This window comes from Pelodiscus sinensis, chromosome 1, assembly GCF_049634645.1.
Source record: "Pelodiscus sinensis isolate JC-2024 chromosome 1, ASM4963464v1, whole genome shotgun sequence".
Lineage (NCBI taxonomy): Eukaryota > Metazoa > Chordata > Testudines > Trionychidae > Pelodiscus > Pelodiscus sinensis.
This window is the reverse complement of record NC_134711.1, coordinates 336,697,444-336,719,876: the sequence shown is the minus strand read 5'-3', so window position 1 is coordinate 336,719,876 and position 22,433 is coordinate 336,697,444. Positions and strand designations below refer to the sequence as shown.

The 22,433-nt window shown below is 69.3% G+C and overlaps 1 protein-coding gene across 1 annotated transcript in view; it reads left to right on the top strand.

Annotated features, from left to right (window-relative positions):
- Positions 1 to 19,936, top strand: part of LOC142826617 (FHF complex subunit HOOK-interacting protein 1B-like) — a 34,111-nt gene extending 14,175 nt beyond the window's left edge. Inside the window, 3 exon segments of the mRNA XM_075919728.1 lie at positions 16,017 to 16,195; positions 18,276 to 18,438; positions 19,631 to 19,936. Of these exon segments, the coding sequence (XP_075775843.1) occupies positions 16,017 to 16,195; positions 18,276 to 18,438; positions 19,631 to 19,881 (593 nt within the window). The 3' untranslated portion in view covers positions 19,882 to 19,936.
- The last annotated feature ends 2,497 nt before the right edge of the window (positions 19,937 to 22,433 follow it).

Here is a 22,433-nt window from a genome sequence, read left to right as displayed (position 1 = left end):
GGGGCGGTGCAGAGCGGGCACCCGCTGGCCCTGCCAACCCAGACAGTGGGCAGGACCAGGGGCCGGCGGGCAGGGCGGGACCGGGGGCCAGCGGGCAGGGTTGGCAGGCAGGGCAGGGCAGGCTTGGGGCTGGCCAGTGGGCAGGGCGGGGCAGGGTGGGGCCGGCGGGCAGGGCAGGGCGGGACCAGGGGCCAGTGGGCAGGGCTGGGAGGCAGGGCAGGGCAGGGCGGGCTTGGGGCCAGCAGGCAGAGCGGGACCAGGGGCCAGCGGGCAGGGCTGGGAGGCAGGGCAGGGCAGGGCGGGCTTGGGGCCAGCAGGCAGGGCTGGGAGGCAGGGCAGGGCGGGCTTGGGGCCAGCAGGCAGGGCTGGGAGGCAGGGCAGGGCGGGCTTGGGGCCAGCAGGCAGGGCTGGGAGGCAGGGCAGGGCAGGGCGGGCTTGGGGCCAGCGGGCAGGGCTGGGAGGCAGGGCAGGGCAGGGCGGGCTTGGGGCCAGCAGGCAGGGCTGGGAGGCAGGGCAGGGCGGGCTTGGGGCCAGCAGGCAGGGCTGGGAGGCAGGGCAGGGCAGGGCGGGCTTGGGGCCAGCGGGCAGGGCTGGGAGGCAGGGCGGGGCGGGCTTGGGGCCAGCGGGCAGGGCTGGGAGGCAGGGCAGGGTGGGCTTGGGGCCGGCCAGGGGGCAGGGCGGGGCGGGACGGGGCAGGGCCGATGCGCCAGGCCAAGGGGGCCGATGTGCTCCAGGGTTTGCTGGGGTCCCACCGAGTGACAGACGAGGGCGACTGGCTTGGAACCAGGCTCCCTGCAGCCCCAGCCTGTGGCCCTCTCCCCTCTAAGGCACCGAACTCCCACTCAGCAGCCAGCCCCCGCCCCACAGGCAGCCCGCCTCCTGCTCTGCCCCCTTCCCGGCCGGACGGGGTTACCTTGTTCCAACCCGCCTAGGCTCAGGAGACAGGAAGCACCAGCCAGTGTGCATGAGACTCCCACGTCCATTGCTATTGATGCCGTGGCCAGGGAAACTGAGGCACACACACAAGGTTACTGCAGTGACTTGCACACACAATGAAGCAACAGTGACCCCACCCCCGCATCACGCACCCCCACTCGACCGCACTGAGCGGGGTCTCTGTCAGCGGCCCGGGGAGGCCAGGCCCCGCCGCGGCGTTGGCACCCCCCTCGCACGGCCCCTCCACGGCGCAGCCCTGCCGGAGCCGGCCCCACCTGAGCAGCTTGGCCACGGCCCCTTCCCCGGGTCAGCCGGCCGGGCAGGGGGTCGCACCGGGCAATGCCCCAGGCAGACACGGCGCAGGGCCCAGCCCAGCTCAGGCGTCGTCCTCCGGCCGCGTCGCTCTGCACCCGGGCAGCACCTTCCTGCCCAGGCACACGAGGGGGTGTCGCTCCCCCCTCGGGCCCCCCGCGTCAGCCCCACCCCGCCCGGTGGCTGGTGAGTCTGGGTTTGCCGGCACTGGGGCCCTGGCCAGGCCCTTCTCCAGTGCAGAGAGAGCCCCCGGCCCGGCCCACCCTGTCCGGCTTCCCCATCTCGCACGGCTCTGACGGGGGCGGCCACGGAGCTACCGTGGGGCACAAACCTCCGGTCGCCCCGCCCTCCCAAGGCAGGACCCGCTGCCCGGTCTGGGGACCGGCCAGTCCCTGCGGGCCTCCGCCTGGGCCGGCCTGGGCGTCGAGCAGCCGCTCCCCCCGTGGCCCGGGTAGGACACCTCGGCCACCCCCCTGCAGCTCCACAGTCAGCTGGCTGGCCGGGGACACGTGGCCGCCCAGGTCTGGCCGAAGAGCCCAGCGGGGCCCGCGGGTCGTGCCACGAAAGCTCGTGGGCTGCTTGTGGCTGTGGGACTCCGCTGTGCCCCGGGCCACGTGCTGCTTTCCAGGCGACAGGCCGGGCCGGCTCCGCCTCGGAGAGCTGAACCGTGGGGGCGGGAGCCGGGGCGAGGGATCCGTCCCCGCGGCAGTGGCCCGGGCGTGGGACGGTGGCCGGCGCCCCCTGGTGGCTGGACGGAGCACGCCGGGACGCTGTGGAGAAGCGAAACGAGTTCTTGGCCTCGGTCTGCGCGGCAGGGCCGTGCCGGAGCTGAGCCCGGCCCTTAGGTGAGGCGCGAGGATCTGCCCCAGGTGGAGGGGCCATTGGAGCAGGCCCTGGTGGTAAAGGCTGGTGGTTTGAGCAGCGTCCCCGCGGGTGCCCCACCGTAAGTGTCTGAGCACCGCTGCGCCCGAGATCGGGACTAGGTAGCCGGTCCCGGCTGGCTGCGACGTGAAACAGCTGTTAGGCGTGTGCCACCGATCACCCCCTCTGCTCCTTCCTGAGTGCGCCGGCTCCGGTCACGCTTAGCGGCCCCCTCGACTCTGCGGGCGCCCGCTGGAGGGTGATCCTGGCACCTGGTTCAACATTAGCAGCTCTTGGTGCTCGGTCTGTGGGGATAGCGCTGAAGCCGCCTTCCTCGACTCCGCGGCGCCGGCCGCCCTCTCGCCGGCTCTTCATTCCCCTCGTCTGCTCCGCCCCTGCTGTAAGCCCTCCCTTCTGGGCCAGGGAACGCCAGCGCCCCGCGATGCAGCAGGAGAAGACGGCTCGTCCTGCCCCAGCGCCCCGCCCAGGCAGCCATCCCTGCAGCGGCACCGGAGAGCGGGGCTCCCACCAGCTTGAGCCCACAAGACCAGGAAAGGGCTCAGGCGCCTCTGGGCAGCCTACAGCCATCGCCTACCGCCCCGTCACCTGGCCCCCCCCCCCCCCCCCCAGCTCCTTGGCGGTGGCCACCGTCAGTCAGAGCAGGAACCAGGCTACCCGCACGGTCCTGATGGGCAGGAGGCATATTCCTCAGCCAGCCGGCAGCTGACTCCCGCAGTTGGGCATTCCTCGCCCGACAGGCGTCCTCGGAGCATCTCCTGGCAGCAAAAGAGAACAGCGGAAACGGAGCCTTAGCAAGGGGCGCTGATCTCCAGAACGGCTCTCCAGGCCCCTCCAGACGCGGCACACACCATGCAAGGTCCCCGCCCGGCGGCCCTCGTGCGACGTGCATCGGGGCTCCCTTCCGGAGAGCAGTCCAGGCCCGGCTGAGACGTGCTCCGGTGCCTCCCTCCACACATGAAAGTCCCAGCAACTAAACCAGAGAAGGTCACTTGCGCCCCTCCCTTACCTTTCAGCCAACAACCAGGGCACTAGCTCGGCAGTCGCTCGCTCCGGAGGGCGTTTTCCTGTCGCCCTCTTTGTGGATCCGTAGGGGCTGACCTGCCCGGTTCTGGAGCTGCCGGTCTTACTGCAGGGGGCAGGTGCTGGGGGCTGCTGGAGGGACGCAGGGAGGTTTTGACGGTTCTTTTCTCCTCTCCTTGTCTGTGCTGCGCCGGGGCCTCTCCACTCGCGCTGCCCCCGCCTGGATTACCGCTCTGCACTGGGGACGCTCTTGGGCCAGGTGCTCCCATGTGGCAACACTGAGGCTGCGCTTCTCCATGTTTGCCTTCAACATGTCCTTAAACCGCTCCCTCTGGCCCCCAGCGCAGCCCCGTCCCTCCTTCCGCTTGGAACAGCCTGCTTCGGGAGGCGCCGATCAGGCGTCCGGACCCGTGGCCAGGCCAGTGCTGGCCATATTCGCCCCGCCCAGCCGCGAGTGCTCGTGCGCCGTCCTCCCGGCCAGTTGGGATTCTCCTGACGCAGCGTTGATGAAATTGTTCAGGTGACGCTTACGTGTCCCGGTTTCACAGGCATGCAGCGGTGTTGGAACAGCCACTGCACGGCACACACGGAGCTTTGTCTGGGCACTGGCGTCCGTTCCCAAAGACCCTGGGTCTCAGGCGGGCGAAAGCAGAGCTCGTGCGGCCCAGGCGACTGCATTTCCACAGCAGAGGGGGAGTCTCCCGTTCATTGCACTCGCTGTAGCATGTGAGATTCCTGCCCTGTGGGTGGGGGCGTGTGTGTGCACCCGGTGCAAGGAGCTCCTGGCCCTCAGACCATGTATGGGCTTGGAGGAGAGGAGGGAGGCCAAGGGGTGCGTAGATGAGGCTTTCCGGGGCAATGTAGTCTTGTCCCTCCTCCGGTCAGACAGCCCCTGCGCTCTTGAGGGTGAAAGGCTCAGGGGAGAGCAGTCAACAGGAGCAGAGGGAAACCTTCCCGTAGTCGGGACCCTCCTTCCAGATGTTGGGGGATCCTCTTGCACTGAGGTTACCTCTCCGGGGGAGGGGACTCCAGTCAGTAGGAAGGGGCAGGTGTTAGTAGTGGGTGATTTGATCGTTAGACACATAGATAGTTGGGTTTGTGATGACCGGGAGAACCGTATGGTCACTTGCCTGCCTGGTGCGAAGGTTGCCGATCTCTGGAGGCTTCTAGATAGACTTATGTGTAGTGCTGGGGAGGAGCCGGTGGTCGTGGTACATGTAGGTACCAATGACATAGGGAAGGGTAGCAGAGACGTCCTGGAGACCAAATTTAGGTTGCTAGGAAAGAGACTGAATCCAGGACCTCTGGTGGCGTTCTCGGAAACGCTTCCAGTTCCGCGCACAGGGCCAGGTCGGCAGGCAGAGCTTCAGAGTCTCAATGCGGGGATGAGACGATGGTGTAGGGAGGAGGGGTTTAGCTTTATAAGGAACTGAGGAAACTTCTGGGATGGGGGAGCCTATACAGGAAGGATGGGCTCCACCTAAACCAGAGTGGATCCAGACTGTTGGCACTAAACATTAAAAAGGTCACAGAGCAGTTTTTAAACTAAGACGGGGGAAAGCCGATTGGTGCGGAGGAGCATGTGGATCGGACAGAGACGTCTCTAAGGGTACGTCTAGACTACATGCCTCTATCGCCAGAGGCATGTAGATTAGGCTACCAGACATAGGAAAATGAAGCGGCGATTTAAATAATCGCCGCTTCATTTAAATTTACATGGCTCCGCGCTGAGCCGACAAACAGCTGATCAGCTATTTGTTGGCTCAGCACGATAGTCTGGACGCGCGGGTGTCGACATCAAAGGTATTTGTCGACCACCCAGGTAAACCTCATCCCAGGAGGCATACCTGGGTGGTTGACAGATACCTTTGATGTCGGCAGGGGAGCGTCCAGACTAGCGCGCTGAGCCGACAAACAGCTGATCAGCTGTTTGTTGGCTCAGCACAGCAGCCATGTAAATTTAAATGAAGCGGCGATTATTTAAATCGCCGCTTCATTTTCCTATGTCTGGTAGCCTCATCTACATGCCTCTGGCAACAGAGGCATGTAGTCCAGACGTACCCTTAGAGGAAAGTCTATAGATAGAGATTCTCTAGGTTTTAGTCAGGAGGAGAGGATGGAAGAGGATAAAGTATGGGCCAGATCAGATGAAAAACATTCACATGAAAAAGAGTCCGATACATCTGAAAAGGGCAGACAACCAAACAGTGACACGTTTTTAAAGTGCTTATACACAAATGCTAGAAGTCTAAAAAAATAAGATGGGTGAACTGGAGTGCCTCGTGTTAAAGGAGGATACTGATATAACAGGCATCACAGAAACCTGGTGGAGTGAGGACAATCAATGGGGGACAATCATTCCGGGGTACAAAATATATCGGAAGGACAGAACAGGTCACGGGGGAGTAGCACTGTATGTGAAAGAAAATGTAGAATCAAATGAAGTAAACTCTTAAGTGAATCAACATGTTCCATAGAATCGCTGTGGATAGTAATTCCCTGCTCCAATAAGTATATAACAGTAGGGATCTGTTACCTGACCAGGACAGTGATAGTGACTATGAAATGCCAAGGGAGATTAGAGAGGCTGTCAAAATAAAGGACTCAAAAATACTGGGGGTTTTCAACTATCCCCATATTGACTGGGGACATGTCACTTCAGGACGAGATGCAGACACAAAATTTCTTGACACCTTAAGTGACTGCTTCTTGGAGCAGCTGGTTCTGAAACCCACAAGGGGAGAGGCAATTCTCGATTTCATCCTGAGTGGGGTGCAGGATCTGGTCCAGGAGGTAACTATAACAGGACCGCTTGGGAATAGTGACCGGAATATAACAACATTGAACATTGCTGTGGTGGGAAGAACACCTCAGCAGCCAGCACCCTGGCATTTCATTTCAGAAAGGGGAATTATGCAAAAATGAGGAGACTAGTTAAACAGAAATTAAAAGGTGCAGTGACTAGAGTAAAATCCCTGCAAGCTGCATGGAAACTTTTCAAAGGCACCATAATAGAGGCCCAACTGAAATGTAAACCCCAAATTGAAAAACAGTAGAAGAATTAAAAAAGAGCCACCGTGGCTTAACCATGCAAAAGAACAAAAAGGTATCTTTTAAGAAGTGGAAGTCCAATCCTAGTGAGATAAATAGAAAGGAGCAGAAACACTGTCAAATCAAGTGCAAACATGTAATAAGAAAAGCCAAAAAGGCGTTTGAAGAACAGCTCTCCAAAACCTCCAAAGGTAATAACAAAATGTTTCAGTACATCTCAGAAGCAGGAAGCCTGCTAAGCAACCGGGGGGGCGGGCCTGGATGATCGAGATACAAAAGGACACTTAAAGACGATAAAGTCATTGCAGAGAAACTCAATGAATTCTTTGCTTCAGTCTTCACGGCTGAGGATGTTGGGGAGATTCCCAAACCTGCCCCGTCTTTTGTAGGTGGCAAATCTGAGGACTTGTCACAGCTTGAAGTGTCATTAGAGGAGGTTTTGGAACTAATTAATAAACTGAACAGTAACAAATCATCGGGACCAGACAGCATCACCCAAGAGTTCAGAACGAACTCAAATGGGAAATTGTGGAACTGTTAACTGTAGTTTTAACTTATCCTTTAAATCAGCTTCTGTACCCACTGACTGGAAGGGGGCCAATGTGACACCAATATTTAAAAAAGACACTAGAGGCGACTGGCAATTACAGACCGTTATGTCTAACCTCAGTACCGGGCAAATCAGTCGAAACAATAGTAAAGACTAAAATTGTCAGGCACGTAGAAGAACAGAATTTGTTGGGCAAAAGTCAACATGGTTTCTGTAAAGGGAAATCCTGCCTTACTGATCTCTTAGAGGACGTCTACACTCGCTGCCTAGTTCGAACTAGGGATGCAAAGGTAGGCGACTGAAATCGCTAATGGAGCGGGTATTTAAATATCCCGCGCTTCATTAGCACGATCTCGCCGGCGCGTTAATCCGCTCAACAGCTGTTGTGAAAGTGCGTGCCGGGACGTGTGAGTTCGGACCAACCCCCAGACTCCTGCACACGCCCCCCCTGGGCCCATCATGCACCTGAACCATCTGCCCTTAGTCACTCAGACCCTCACGTCCCCAGTCTCCTGCCCCTCCCCCCCAGCCCCGACTCCTGCGCTCCGTGGCCCCAGCGCCTGCCGCCAGGTTGGCCGCACACAGCTGGATGGGACCGGTGAGGATGGCCCTGGGAAGATGGGGGCAGGACGGGCCAGCAGCCCCCAGATGTTTGCTCATCACCCCATTGAAGATCAAGCGCGTTAAGCCGGGTGTTCCCAGTCCTGCCGGTGGGCAGCCTCCCCTGGCTCCGTGTCGCCTGCCTGCCCCGCGTTGCGCTGGCGTGTGGCTCCAGGGCTCCCCCAGGCCCTGCACACCAGGCCTACCCCCTATTCCCATGGAGCCCGGCCAGCGTAGGGGCGCCCGGCGCAAGGGCGATGCAGTGAGGCACCCAGTGGGGCTGGGTCCCAGCATTCCCGCAGCCTGGCGCCTTCCCCCTCGCGCATGTGCTGATCCTGCTTCGGCTGGCTCATGCGCTCACCGGGATTCCCTGCAAAGTGCTCGGCGCCACGCAGCACACTGGCACCACGGTCTCCTGGAAAGCGCCCGGCGCCACGCAGCACACTGGCTCCACGCAGCAGCACACTGGCGCCACGCAGCACACTGGCACCACGGTCTCCTGGAAAGCGCCCGGCGCCACGCAGCACACTGACACCACGGTCTCCTGGAAAGCGCCCGGCTCCACGCAGCAGCACACTGGCGCCACGCAGCACACTGGCACCACGGTCTCCTGGAAAGCGCCCGGCGCCACGCAGCACACTGACACCACGGTCTCCTGGAAAGCACTCGGCGCCACGCAGCACACTGGCACCACGGTCTCCTGGAAAGCACTCGGCGTCACGCAGCACACTGGCACCACGGTCTCCTGGAAAGCGCTCGGCGCCACGCAGCACACTGGCACCACGGTCTCCTGGAAAGCGCCCGGCGCCACGCAGCACACTGGCTCCACGCAGCAGCACACTGGCGCCACGCAGCACACTGGCACCACGGTCTCCTGGAAAGCGCCCGGCGCCACGCAGCACACTGACACCACGGTCTCCTGGAAAGCGCCCGGCGCCACGCAGCACACTGGCTCCACGCAGCAGCACACTGGCGCCACGCAGCACACTGGCACCACGGTCTCCTGGAAAGCGCCCGGCGCCACGCAGCACACTGACACCACGGTCTCCTGGAAAGCACTCGGCGCCACGCAGCACACTGGCACCACGGTCTCCTGGAAAGCACTCGGCGTCACGCAGCACACTGGAACCACGGTCTCCTGGAAAGCGCTCGGCGCCACGCAGCACACTGGCACCATGGTCTCCTGGAAAGCGCCCGGCGCCACGCAGCACACTGGCACCACGGTCTCCTGGAAAGCACTCGGCGCCACGCAGCACACTGGCACCACGGTCTCCTGGAAAGCACTCGGCGCCACGCAGCACACTGGCACCATGGTCTCCTGGAAAGCGCTCGGCGCCACGCAGCACACTGGTGCCACGGTCTCCTGGAAAGCGCTCGGCGCCACGCAGCACACTGGCGCCACGCAGCACACTGGCACCACGGTCTCCTGGAAAGCACTCGGCGCCACGCAGCACACTGGCACCATGGTCTCCTGGAAAGCGCTCGGCGCCACGCAGCACACTGGTGCCACGGTCTCCTGGAAAGCGCTCGGCGCCACGCAGCACACTGGCGCCACGGTCTCCTGGAAAGCGCCCGGCGCCACGCAGAACACTAGCGCCACACAGCACACTGGCACCACCCAGCACACTGGTGCCACCCAGCACACTGGCTCCACGCAGCATACTGGCACCACGCAGCATACTGGCACCACGCAGCAGCACACTGGCACCATGGTCTCCTGGAAAGTGCCTGGCTCCACGCAGCACACTGGCTCCAGTCGCCCCGGGGCAGCGCTGCAGGACGAGTGCCTCACCTGCGCAGTAACGAGCTCTGCCCACTGGGTGTTCACAGGGCGCGGCGGCATCCCAAAGGGAAGGGGCTGCCCCTCAGGGCACGGCTACCTACCGTCTCCCAGTAGCGCTGCTCAAGCGCCCGTGGAGCACCCACAGGCACCTGTCTGAGAGCTGCAGTTCCTGCCCGGGGGGGCCCTGAACTTCCCCCGTGGCCAGCGCTCGGGGCCAGCGGCCTTCAGGGGGGTCCGGCGTGGTGAGGCAGCGAACTCCTCCCAGCTTCTCCAGGAGCTTGTGGGGCCTCGGCATGGGGGAGCTGTCGGACACGGGGGTGGCGCTGAGCTTCCGGTAGTCCCTGAAGAACCAGCTCGACCCGTCCTTGGGGACCAGCACCACCCGAGAGGCCCAGGGGCTGGAGGGCGGCTGGATCACCCCTTGCGCCAGCATGTCCCGGCCCCCTCTCTCCAGCCCTGGCCCGTCTTCCCCTGACCCTTAACGGGGAGCAGCGCACGGGGGGTGGGTGCCCGTCTGCACCCGGTGGGCAGCCAGGCTGGTGAGACCCGGCTTGTCGGAGAACAGCTGCTGGCGGGAGCGCAGCACCTCCCGGATCTCGGCCTGCGGGTGAGCTGGCCGACGGGACCGACTGCAGCGAGGGGTCAGCCCGGTCCCCCTGCTGTGCCCAGCGCGGGTGGTAGCGAGGTGCTGCCCGCGCGCCCCCTCGGCCACGCCTGGGAGCCAGGGCAGCGTGTTCACTTGGGCACCAGGCAGCTGAACGAGGTGATCCCCAAGGGGCAGCTGCGTGGCCCAGCCCAAGTGCGAGAGGGGCTGGGAGCCAAGGGCCCTGCCCCCGGCCAGCAAGCGTGGCGCATGCAGCAACCCCCCCCCCACTGCTTAGCCTCCCCACTGCTAGCCCCCCCCACTGCTAGCCCCGCCCCCAACCTTTCCCCTGCTTCCCGCGTGGATCATGTCACCTGGTCCCCTGCCCTGGCTCAAGGAATGAAGGGTCGGGCGGTGGGTACGTGCAGCCGGCTGTCCCGCCCCCAGCGTCCTGTGGCGGGGCTCTGCCCAGGGAAACTGAGGCACACACCTTGGCTGTTAAGGGACAGTGGAACTCTCATGCAACATAACAGTGAACACAATCCCCATTGTGTTGTACGCTGCCACTACCAGCCCCCCCGCACACAGGGGAGCAGTTATAACCCATCCCCCACCTCCCCTCAGACACCCCAGTGCTCCCCCAGCCCCCTTACACAGGGGAGAGGTTATAACCCATCCCCCACCTCCCCTCAGACACCCCAGTGCTCCCCCAGCCCCCCTCACACAGGGGAGAGGTTCTAACCCATCCCCCACCTCCCCTCAGACACCCCAGTGCTCCCCCAGCCCCCCTCACACAGGGGAGAGGTTATAACCCATCCCCCACCTCCCCTCAGACACCCCAGTGCTCCCCCAGCCCCCCTCACACAGGGGAGAGGTTATAACCCATCCCCCACCTCCCCTCAGACACCCCAGTGCTCCCCCAGCCCCCTTACACAGGGGAGAGGTTATAACCCATCCCCCACCTCCCCTCAGACACCCCAGTGCTCCCTGTGCCCCCCAGCCCCCCTTACACAGGGGAGAGGTTATAACCCATCCCCCACCTCCCCTCACACACCCCAGTGCTCCCTGTGCCCCCCCAGCCCCACCTCACACAGGGGAGAGGTTATAACCCATCCCCCACCTCCCCTCAGACACCCCAGTGCTCCCTGTGCCCCCCAGCCCCCCTTACACAGGGGAGAGGTTATAACCCATCCCCCACCTCCCCTCAGACACCCCAGTGCTCCCTGTGCCCCCCAGCCCCCCTTACACAGGGGAGAGGTTATAACCCATTCCCCACCTCCCCTCAGACAGCCCAGCGCTCCCTGTGCCCCCCAGCCCCCTTACACAGGGGAGAGGTTATAACCCATCCCCCACCTCCCCTCAGACACCCCAGTACTCCCTCGGCCCCCCAGCCCCCTTACACAGGGGAGAGGTTATAACCCATCCCCCACCTCCCCTCACACACCCCAGTGCTCCCTCGGCCCCCCAGCCCCCTTACACAGGGGAGAGGTTATAACCCATCCCCCACCTCCCCTCACACACCCCAGTGCTCCCTCGGCCCCCCAGCCCCCCTTACACAGGGGAGAGGTTATAACCCATCCCCCACCTCCCCTCAGACACCCCAGTGCTCCCTGTGCCCCCAGACCCCCCTTACACAGGGGAGAGGTTATAACCCATCCCCCACCTCCCCTCACACACCCCAGTGCTCCCTCGGCCCCCCAGCCCCCCTTACACAGGGGAGAGGTTATAACCCATCCCCCACCTCCCCTCACACACCCCAGTGCTCCCTCGGCCCCCCAGCCCTCCTTACACACCGTAGAATTTATAACCCCCCCCGCCGGGCTCCCCGTCCAAAGGGCAGCCCAGGCCGGGCCGTTGACCCCTGGGGTCTCCCCAAGGCGCTCGCGGGCCCAGCGCTGCCGTCCCCAGTGCAGGTCTATTGGCGGAAGCAGGGGGCTGAGCCGGGCCCCACGGCCTGGGGCTGGCTGGGGGGAGGGGCCACGCGGCCGGGTGACCCGTCTCTGGGGCGCGGCCGGTGCCAGGCTGGGCCGGCGCCTCCTTCCCGGCCCCTGGCCCTGGGGCGCTGCTGGGGCGCAGGCCGGGGTGACGGGCTGGTCCTGTGCCCCCCACGCAGTCTCTCCCCTTTCTAGCCAGGCGCCCTGTAGCACCAGGGCGGGAATTCCCAGGCAGGGCCGTGGGGTGCTCCTCCGCTGCCCCGTGGGGACACTGGGGGCCGCTGCCCCGCCACACTGAGCAACCGCCCAGCAGAAAACGTAAAACAACCCGAGCCCCTGGCCCGTCCTTCCCGCGCAGACGCACGAGCTGCCCCGTCAGAGCCAGCAGTGCACCTGCTCCTGGGCACCTCGCTTGGCCGTCGTGGCACCCGGCCCGGCCAGCCCCCCGCTGGGTGTGCCCCGGGACCCGCCTGCTCCCCCGAACCCCCAGGAACGCGGCACCCGGCCAGGCCAGCCCCCCGCTGGGTGTGCCCCGGGACCCGCCTGCTCCCCCGAACCCCCAGGAACGCGGCACCCGGCCGGGCCAGCCCCCCCCAGTGTGTGCCCCGGGACCCGCCTGCTCCCCCGAGCCCCCAGGAACGCAGCACCCGGCCGGGCCAGCCCCTCCCAGTGTGTGCCCCGGGACCCGCCTGCTCCCCCGAACCCCCAGGAACGCGGCACCCGGCCAGGCCAGCCCCCCCCAGTGTGTGCCCCGGGACCCGCCTGCTCCCCCGAACCCCCAGGAACGCAGCACCCGGCCGGGCCAGCCCCCCCCAGTGTGTGCCCCGGGACCCGCCTGCTCCCCCGAACCCCCAGGAACGCGGCACCCGGCCAGCCCCCCCCAGTGTGTGCCCCGGGACCCGCCTGCTCCCCCGAACCCCCAGGAACGCGGCACCCGGCCCGGCCAGCCCCCCCTCAGTGTGTGCCCCGGGACCCGCCTGCTCCCCCGAACCCCCAGGAACGCGGCACCCGGCCAGGCCAGCCCCCCGCTGGGTGTGCCCCGGGACCCGCCTGCTCCCCCGAACCCCCAGGAACGCGGCACCCGGCCCGGCCAGCCCCCCCCCAGTGTGTGCCCCGGGACCCGCCTGCTCCCCCGAACCCCCAGGAACGCGGCACCCGGCCAGGCCAGCCCCCCGCTGGGTGTGCCCCGGGACCCGCCTGCTCCCCCGAACCCCCAGGAACGCGGCACCCGGCCGGGCCAGCCCCCCCCAGTGTGTGCCCCGGGACCCGCCTGCTCCCCCGAACCCCCAGGAACGCGGCACCCGGCCAGGCCAGCCCCCCCCAGTGTGTGCCCCGGGACCCGCCTGCTCCCCCAAACCCCCAGGAACGCGGCACCCGGCCAGGCCAGCCCCCCCCAGTGTGTGCCCCGGGACCCGCCTGCTCCCCCGAACCCCCAGGAACGCGGCACCCGGCCGGGCCAGCCCCCCCCAGTGTGTGCCCCGGGACCCGCCTGCTCCCCCGAACCCCCAGGAACGCGGCACCCGGCCGGGCCAGCCCCCCCCCAGTGTGTGCCCCGGGACCCGCCTGCTCCCCCGAACCTCCAGGAACGCGGCACCCGGCCGGGCCAGCCCCCCCCAGTGTGTGCCCCGGGACCCGCCTGCTCCCCCGAACCCCCAGGAACGCGACACCTGGCCAGGCCAGCCCCCCCCAGTGTGTGCCCCGGGACCCGCCTGCTCCCCCGAACCCCCAGGAACGCGGCACCCGGCCGGGCCAGCCCCCCCCAGTGTGTGCCCCGGGACCCGCCTGCTCCCCCGAACCCCCAGGAACGCGGCACCCGGCCCGGCCAGCCCCCCCCAGTGTGTGCCCCGGGACCCGCCTGCTCCCCCGAACCCCCAGGAACGCGGCACCCGGCCGGGCCAGCCCCCCCCAGTGTGTGCCCCGGGACCCGCCTGCTCCCCCGAACCCCCAGGAACGCGGCACCCGGCTGGGCCAGCCCCCCCCAGTGTGTGCCCCGGGACCCGCCTGCTCCCCCGAACCCCCAGGAACGCGGCACCCGGCCGGGCCAGCCCCCCCCAGTGTGTGCCCCGGGACCCGCCTGCTCCCCCGAACCCCCAGGAACGCGGCACCCGGCCGGGCCAGCCCCCCCTAGTGTGTGCCCCGGGGCCCGCCTGCTCCCCCGAACCCCCAGGAACGTGGCACCCGGCCGGGCCAGCCCCTCCCAGTGTGTGCCCCGGGACCCGCCTGCTCCCCCGAACCCCCAGGAACGCGGCACCCGGCCGGGCCAGCCCCCCCCCCCCCCCCAGTGTGTGCCCCGGGACCCGCCTGCTTCCCCGAACCCCCAGGAACGTGGCACCCAGCTATGCCACAGTGACGGACCGGGCCGTGTCTGGGCACAGCTGAGGGCGTCCGCTCAGGGTGAATTGCTCGAATCCGGGGCTCCTTACAGCCCCCTGACTGGTGACCTCTCCAAACAGGCCACAAACCAGTCCCACAGAGCGCTTCAGCTGCCTGCCTGAAGCCTCCCGAGCAAAACCCCTCCCACACCCCAGCAATATCCGTGCCCCAGATGGCCCCGGGCCTCATACACAGGTGGGGGGTCCTAGCACCCAATCCCACCTACCCCGAACAAGTTCTGTCCGGTTCCAAGAAACCAGCCACAGATCCCTGGTCTCTTGGCTACAGCAGGTCACCTGGCCAGCGGCCCATCCCTGTGTCCCCTGCTGCCAGCCCTCAGGTGTCGGCCACCTTTCCCCAGGTGTGTCCTTGGCCCATCGAGTGCCATTGTCCCACAAGGCCTCGCTGATTAGCATGTCCACAGGCCGGGCCCTGCCCAATGCTCAACCACATGCAGGGAAATATTCAGTCTCCACACAGATTACAGATTCCTACCCACACACAGACATTAGACAATCACATGACCAGCATACACGGGATCAGCAGACAGTGAGCTCCTATTCAACACCCCACATGGCCCCTTTTATACCATTTTTGGGGCCAGCACCCCCCCATGGGTGCAGCAGTGATCTGGGTACTGCCCTCAAATTCAGTAACATGGCACAGGGAGTGGGCAGGTGCAGGGCGGGCAGGACAGGGGGTGGGCAGGGGTAGTGCAGGGCAGGGGCGGGTCTGGGCAGGGCGTTGGCAGGCGCAGGGCGGGTCTGGGCAGGGCGGGTCTGGGCAGGGCGTTGGCAGGTGCAGGGCGGGTCTGGGCAGGGCGTTGGCAGGCGCAGGGCGGGTCTGGGCAGGGCGTTGGCAGGTGCAGGGCGGGTCTGGGCAGGGCGTTGGCAGGCGCAGGGCGGGTCTGGGCAGGGGGTGGCAGGTGCAGGGCGGGTCTGGGCAGGGGGTTGGCAGGTGCAGGGCGGGTCTGGGCAGGGGGTTGGCAGGCGCAGGGCGGGTCTGGGCAGGGCAGGGCGGGTCTGGGCAGGGCGGGGCGGGTCTGGGCAGGGGGTTGGCAGGTGCAGGGCGGGTTTGGGCAGGGCAGGGCGGGTCTGGGCAGGGCAGGGCGGGTCTGGGCAGGGGGTTGGCAGGTGCAGGGCGGGTCTGGGCAGGGGGTGGCAGGTGCAGGGCGGGTCTGGGCAGGGGGTGGCAGGTGCAGGGCGGGTCTGGGCAGGGGGTTGGCAGGTGCAGGGCGGGTCTGGGCAGGGCAGGGCGGGTCTGGGCAGGGGGTGGCAGGTGCAGGGCGGGTCTGGGCAGGGGGTTGGCAGGTGCAGGGCGGGTCTGGGCAGGGGGTGGCAGGTGCAGGGCGGGTCTGGGCAGGGGGTTGGCAGGTGCAGGGCGGGTCTGGGCAGGGCAGGGCGGGTCTGGGCAGGGGGTTGGCAGGTGCAGGGCGGGTCTGGGCAGGGGGTGGCAGGTGCAGGGCGGGTCTGGGCAGGGGGTGGCAGGTGCAGGGCGGGTCTGGGCAGGGCGTTGGCAGGCGCAGGGCGGGTCTGGGCAGGGCAGGGCGGGTCTGGGCAGGGGGTGGCAGGTGCAGGGCGGGTCTGGGCAGGGGGTTGGCAGGCGCAGGGCGGGTCTGGGCAGGGCGGGGCGGGTCTGGGCAGGGGGTTGGCAGGTGCAGGGCGGGTCTGGGCAGGGCGGGGCGAGTCTGGGCAGGGCAGGGCGGGTCTGGGCAGGGCGGGGCGGGTCTGGGCAGGGGTTGGCAGGTGCAGGGCGGGTCTGGGCAGGGCGGGTCTGGGCAGGCGCAGGGTGGGTCTGGGCAGGGCAGGGCGGGTCTGGGCAGGGCGGGGCGGGTCTGGGCAGGGCGGGGCGGGTCTGGGCGGGTCTGGGCAGGGCGGGTCTGGGCAGGCGCAGGGTGGGTCTGGGCAGGGCAGGGGCGGAGCCGGGCAGGGCAGGGGTGGAGCAGGGCAGGGGTGGAGCCGGGCAGCCCCTGACTCGGAGCCGTGCTGGCAGGTCCCTTCGTGGCCGTGCTGTTTGCCAAGCTGGAGAACATGCTGCACAACTCGCTGTACGTGAACGTGCTGCTGACGGGGCTGGTGGCCCGGCTGGCCTGCTACCCCCAGCCGCTGCTCCGCTCCTTCCTGCTCAACACCAACATGGTCTTCCAGCCCAGCATCAAGTCCCTGCTCCAGGTAGGGGCCGGCCACACCTGGGTGGGGCAGCCTCGTGGCCAGGCATCGCCCCCGGGCTCTAGCCGTCCGGGGCAAGGCGTCCCCTGTGCCCTGCCGTGCCGGACACCAGCCCCGAGCCCTGGGGCACCAGGCACCCGCCCCCCCGGCCTGCCCCCTAGGCGCCCGGCCCCCCCGGCCTGAGCTCTGAGCCCCCAGGCGCCCGCCCCTCCCCGGCCTGAGCTCTGAGCCCCCAGGCGCCCGCCCCTCCCCGGCCTGAGCCCCAGACGCCCACCCCTCCCCGGCCTGAGCTCTGAGCCCCAGACGCCCACCCCTCCCCGGCCTGAGCTCTGAGCCCCCAGACGCCCACCCCTCCCCGGCCTGAGCCCCAGACGCCCGCCCCTCCCCGGCCTGAGCCCCAGACGCCCACCCCTCCCTGGCCTGAGCTCTGAGCCCCCAGACGCCCGCCCCTCCCTGGCCTGAGCTCTGAGCCCCCAGACGCCCACCCCTCCCTGGCCTGAGCTCTGAGCCCCCAGACGCCCACCCCTCCCTGGCCTGAGCTCTGAGCCCCCAGACGCCCGCCCCTCCCCGGCCTGAGCTCTGAGCCCCCAGACGCCCACCCCTCCCTGGCCTGAGCTCTGAGCCCCCAGACGCCCGCCCCTCCCTGGCCTGAGCTCTGAGCCCCCAGACGCCTGCCCCTCCCTGGCCTGAGCCCCAGACGCCCGCCCCTCCCTGGCCTGAGCTCTGAGCCCCCAGACGCCCGCCCCTCCCTGGCCTGAGCTCTGAGCCCCCAGACGCCCGCCCCTCCCTGGCCTGAGCTCTGAGCCCCCAGACGCCCGCCCCTCCCTGGCCTGAGCTCTGAGCCCCCAGACGCCTGCCCCTCCCTGGCCTGAGCCCCAGACGCCCGCCCCTCCCTGGCCTGAGCTCTGAGCCCCCAGACGCCCGCCCCTCCCCGGCCTGAGCCCCAGACGCCCGCCCCTCCCCAGCCTGAGCTCTGAGCCCCCAGACGCCCGCCCCTCCCCGGCCTGAGCTCTGAGCCCCCAGACGCCCGCCCCTCCCCGGCCTGAGCTCTGAGCCCCAGACGCCCGCCCCTCCCCGGCCTGAGCTCTGAGCCCCAGACGCCCGCCCCTCCCCGGCCTGAGCTCTGAGCCCCAGACGCCCGCCCCTCCCCGGCCTGAGCTCTGAGCCCCAGACGCCCACCCCTCCCTGGCCTGAGCTCTGAGCCCCCAGACGCCTGCCCCTCCCTGGCCTGAGCCCCAGACGCCCGCCCCTCCCTGGCCTGAGCTCTGAGCCCCCAGACGCCCACCCCTCCCCGGCCTGAGCCCCAGACGCCCGCCCCTCCCCAGCCTGAGCTCTGAGCCCCCAGACGCCCGCCCCTCCCCGGCCTGAGCTCTGAGCCCCCAGACGCCCGCCCCTCCCCGGCCTGAGCTCTGAGCCCCAGACGCCCGCCCCTCCCCGGCCTGAGCTCTGAGCCCCAGACGCCCGCCCCTCCCCGGCCTGAGCTCTGAGCCCCAGACGCCCGCCCCTCCCCGGCCTGAGCTCTGAGCCCCAGACGCCTGCCCCTCCCTGGCCTGAGCCCCAGACGCCTGCCCCTCCCTGGCCTGAGCCCCAGACGCCCACCCCTCCCCGGCCTGAGCTCTGAGCCCCAGACGCCTGCCCCTCCCCGGCCTGAGCCCCAGACGCCCGCCCCTCCCTGGCCTGAGCTCTGAGCCCCAGACGCCCACCCCTCCCTGGCCTGAGCCCCAGACGCCCACCCCTCCCTGGCCTGAGCCCCAGACGCCCGCCCCTCCCTGGCCTGAGCTCTGAGCCCCAGACGCCCGCCCCTCCCTGGCCTGAGCTCTGAGCCCCCAGACGCCCACCCCTCCCCGGCCTGAGCCCCAGACGCCCGCCCCTCCCTGGCCTGAGCTCTGAGCCCCCAGACGCCCACCCCTCCCTGGCCTGAGCCCCAGACGCCCACCCCTCCCCGGCCTGAGCTCTGAGCCCCCAGACGCCCACCCCTCCCTGGCCTGAGCCCCAGACGCCCACCCCTCCCCGGCCTGAGCTCTGAGCCCCCAGACGCCCGCCTCTCCCCAGCCTGAGCCCTGCGGCGTTGCCTCCCTTGCAGGTCCTGGGCTCCGTGAAGAACAAGATCGAGACCTTCGCCGCCTCGCAGGACGACTTCCCTGCCCTGCTCTTCAAGGCCCGGAAGTTCCTGCTCGCCCGCAGCCAGCTGGACTGGGCGGACGCCCCGCACGCGACGCCAGGCCTGCGCCGCTCGGAGACGCTGGGTAGGGCTGGGCTGGCGACGGGCGCCCCTGGGTCCTGCCACCGGGCTCAGCCGCATGGCGCTGGGTAGGGCTGGGCTGGGCTGGCCACGGGCGCCCCTGGGTCCTGCCACCGGGCTCAGCCGCATGGCGCTGGGTAGGGCTGGGCTGGCCACAGGCGCCCCTCGGTCCTGCCACCGGGCTCAGCCGCATGGCGCTGGGTAGGGCTGGGCTGGCGACGGGCGCCCCTGGGTCCTGCCACCGGGCTCAGCCGCATGGCGCTGGGTAGGGCTGGGCTGGGCTGGCCACGGGCGCCCCTGGGTCCTGCCACCGGGCTCGGCCGCATGGCACTGGATAGGGCTGGGCTGGGCTGGCCACGGGCGCCCCTGGGTCCTGCCACCGGGCTCGGCCGCATGGCACTGGATAGGGCTGGGCTGGGCTGGCCACGGGCGCCCCTGGGTCCTGCCACCGGGCTCGGCCGCATGGCGCTGGGTAGGGCTGGGCTGGCCACGGGCGCCCCTGGGTCCTGCCACCGGGCTCGGCCGCATGGCGCTGGGTAGGGCTGGGCTGGCCACGGGCGCCCCTGGGTCCTGCCACCGGGCTCGGCCGCATGGCGCTGGGTAGGGCTGGGCTGGGCTGGCCACGGGCGCCCCTGGGTCCTGCCACCGGGCTCGGCCGCATGGCGCTGGGTAGGGCTGGGCTGGCCACGGGCGCCCCTGGGTCCTGCCACCGGGCTCGGCCGCATGGCGCTGGGTAGGGCTGGGCTGGGCTGGCCACGGGCGCCCCTGGGTCCTGCCACCGGGCTCGGCTGCATGGCGCTGGGTAGGGCTGGGCTGGGCTGGCCACGGGCGCCCCTGGGTCCTGCCACCGGGCTCGGCCGCATGGCGCTGGGTAGGGCTGGGCTGGGCTGGCCACGGGCGCCCCTGGGTCCTGCCACCGGGCTCGGCCGCATGGCGCTGGGTAGGGCTGGGCTGGCCACGGGCGCCCCTGGGTCCTGCCACCGGGCTCGGCCGCATGGCGCTGGGTAGGGCTGGGCTGGGCTGGCCACGGGCGCCCCTGGGTCCTGCCACCGGGCTCAGCCGCATGGCGCTGGGTAGGGCTGGGCTGGCCACGGGCGCCCCTGGGTCCTGCCACCGGGCTCGGCCCAGGCCCCTTTCCCTGCAGCGCGTGGGGAAACCGAGGCGCCCGAGCCCCTAACCCCGCTCTCTGCCCCCAGTGAGGAGCCGCAAGCCGTCCATCGGGGAGCTGATCCTGCGGCACGCCAACAGCCCCACGCGGGCGCGACAGGCGGCCCAGCAGGCCCTGCAGCAGGCGCGGGAGGGGCCGGCCGAGAAGCAGAGCGAGGCCCTGCGGGTGCGCAACGCCGTCTACTGCGCCGTCATCTTCAGCGAGTTCCTCAAGGAGCTGGCGGCCACCGCGCAGGCCCACGCCGTGGCCTCGCCCTTCCTGCTGGCGCCCGAGCCCTGAGGGGTGCGGACCTTATTTATTGGGGGGCTGTGTATAAAGGAGAGTGTGTGTCCTCCGCCTGGCCTGTGTGTGCGGGGCCCGCCCCTGCTCCCTGCCCCACGGCCCGCCCCAGGGACCGCCCCACGGGCCGCCTCTCCCCCACGGCCCGCCCCATGGACCGCCCCACGGGCTGCCTCTCCCCCACGGCCCGCCCCAGGGACCGCCCCACGGGCCGCCTCTCCCCCACGGCCCGCCCCATGGACCGCCCCACGGGCTGCCTCTCCCCCACGGCCCGCCCCATGGACCGCCCCACGGGCCGCCTCTCCCCCATGGCCCGCCCCACAGCCCGCCTCTCCCCCACGGGCCGCCCCATGGACCGCCCCACGGGCCGCCTCTCCCCCACGGCCTGCCCCATGGACCGCCCCACGGGCTGCCTCTCCCCCACGGGCCGCCCCATGGACCGCCCCACAGGCCACGTCTCCCCCACGGGCCGCCCCATGGACCGCCCCACGGGCTGCCTCTCCCCCACGGGCCGCCCCTGCCCCACGGACCACCCTACGGGCCACCTCTCCCCCACAGGCCGCCCCTGCCCCATGGACCGCCCTATGGGCCACCTCTCCCCCACAGGCCCCCTCGGCCCGCAGGCCATCTCACGGCCCACCCTAGGGGCCACCTCTCCCCTACGGGCTGCCCCTGAACTCTGCCCCATGGGCTGTCCCTCCCTGATGGCATTATGATCCCTCCACCTAGGACTAGCAGGGCCGGACATCGTGGGGCTGATCCCGGCTGCATCCTGCCCCCCGCCCTGCTTCTCCTGCAGGCTGGGCCATGTGGCCCCTGCGTGCGACACCCCCCACCGTGAGATGACCCCTCCCCCCATGAGACAGCCAGCCCCACCCCGGCTGGGACACCGCCGCCCCGCTTGCTGTGGCCTGTCCAGGGCTGGGCCCGGCCCCGCAGCGCCCCCTGCCAGCGGGCGCGGGGCACCCAGCCACCCCGGCACTCTCGGGTCCAGCTCGCAGCGCAGGCAGCCTGGGCTCAGCTGGGCCCCTCCCCTGGGGCTGCCCATCCCCACAGGAGCTGGGGCAAGGCCGGATATTGCTCCGTGTTCAGGGAGCTGCCGGTGCCTCCTGCTTCCTGGGCCAGAGGGGAAACTGAGGCACACCGCCTTCCATTTCTCCACACATGGACCCAGACGGGTCAGCATCTCCCAGGCCCTGGGGAGCCCCATAGGGCGGGTGGTGCTGGGTGGGCAGCTCTGGCCTGGGGGCCTGGGGGGCGGGGCAGTGGGAAGCAGGAGCAGGCAGGCAGCGCGGCCGGGAGGGGGCAGAGCGTGGCGCTGGTGGGCCCGGAGGGGGCCGGCTGGGGCGAGGGGGCTGCCCAGCCCAGGGGCCCCAGCCCACAGTCCCTGCGCCGCCTGCCCCCGGCCTGCCCGCCCCGGGGGGGCTCCTGGGTTCTCTGCCCCTTGCGGCCCTGCCTGCCGCAAGCGGCTAATCCCCGGCGGGACAGGCCCCCATGCACCCAGCTCATGTCCTGGGGCGGGGGACAGGGCCCCCAGCGGGGAGGGGAGGGGAGTCTGGGCAGGGCGCAGGGATGGGGGTGCAGGGATGGGGGTGCAGGCTGGGGGGCGCAGGGATGGGGGCGCAGGCTGGGGGTGCAGGGATGGGGGCGCAGGGATGGGGGCGCAGGCTGGGGGTGCAGGGATGGGGGTGCAGGCTGGGGGGTGCAGGGATGGGGGGCGCAGGGATGGGGGCGCAGGCTGGGGGGTGCAGGGATGGGGGGCGCAGGGATGGGGGCGCAGGCTGGGGGTGCAGGGATGGGGGCGCAGGGATGGGGGTGCAGGGATGGGGGGGTGCAGGCTGGGGGGCGCAGGGATGGGGGTGCAGGCTGGGGGGCGCAGGGATGGGGGGCGCAGGGATGGGGGCGCAGGCTGGGGGTGCAGGGATGGGGGCGCAGGGATGGGGGCGCAGGCTGGGGGTGCAGGGATGGGGGTGCAGGCTGGGGGGTGCAGGGATGGGGGGCGCAGGGATGGGGGCGCAGGCTGGGGGGTGCAGGGATGGGGGGCGCAGGGATGGGGGTGCAGGCTGGGGGCGCAGGGATGGGGGTGCAGGGATGGGGGGGTGCAGGCTGGGGGGCACAGGGATGGGGGGCACAGGGATGGGGGCGCAGGGCTGGGGGGCGCAGGCTGGGGGGTGCAGGGATGGGGGCGCAGGCTGGGGGGTGCAGGGATGGGGGTGCGGGGATGGGGGTGCAGGGATGGGGGGCGCAGGGATGGGGGCGCAGGCTGGGGGTGCAGGAATGGGGGCACAGGGATGGGGGGGCACAGGCTGGGGGGTGCAGGGATGGGGCGCAGGCTGGGGGGTGCAGGGATGGGGCACAGGGATGGGGGCGCAGGGATGGGGGCGCAGGGATGGGGGGCACAGGCTGGGGGGTGCAGGGATGGGGCGCAGGCTGGGGGGTGCAGGGATGGGGGCACAGGGATGGGGGGCGCAGGCTGGGGGTGCAGGGATGGGGGCGCAGGGATCGGGGGCACAGGCTGGGGGGTGCAGGGATGGGGCGCAGGTTGGGGGGTG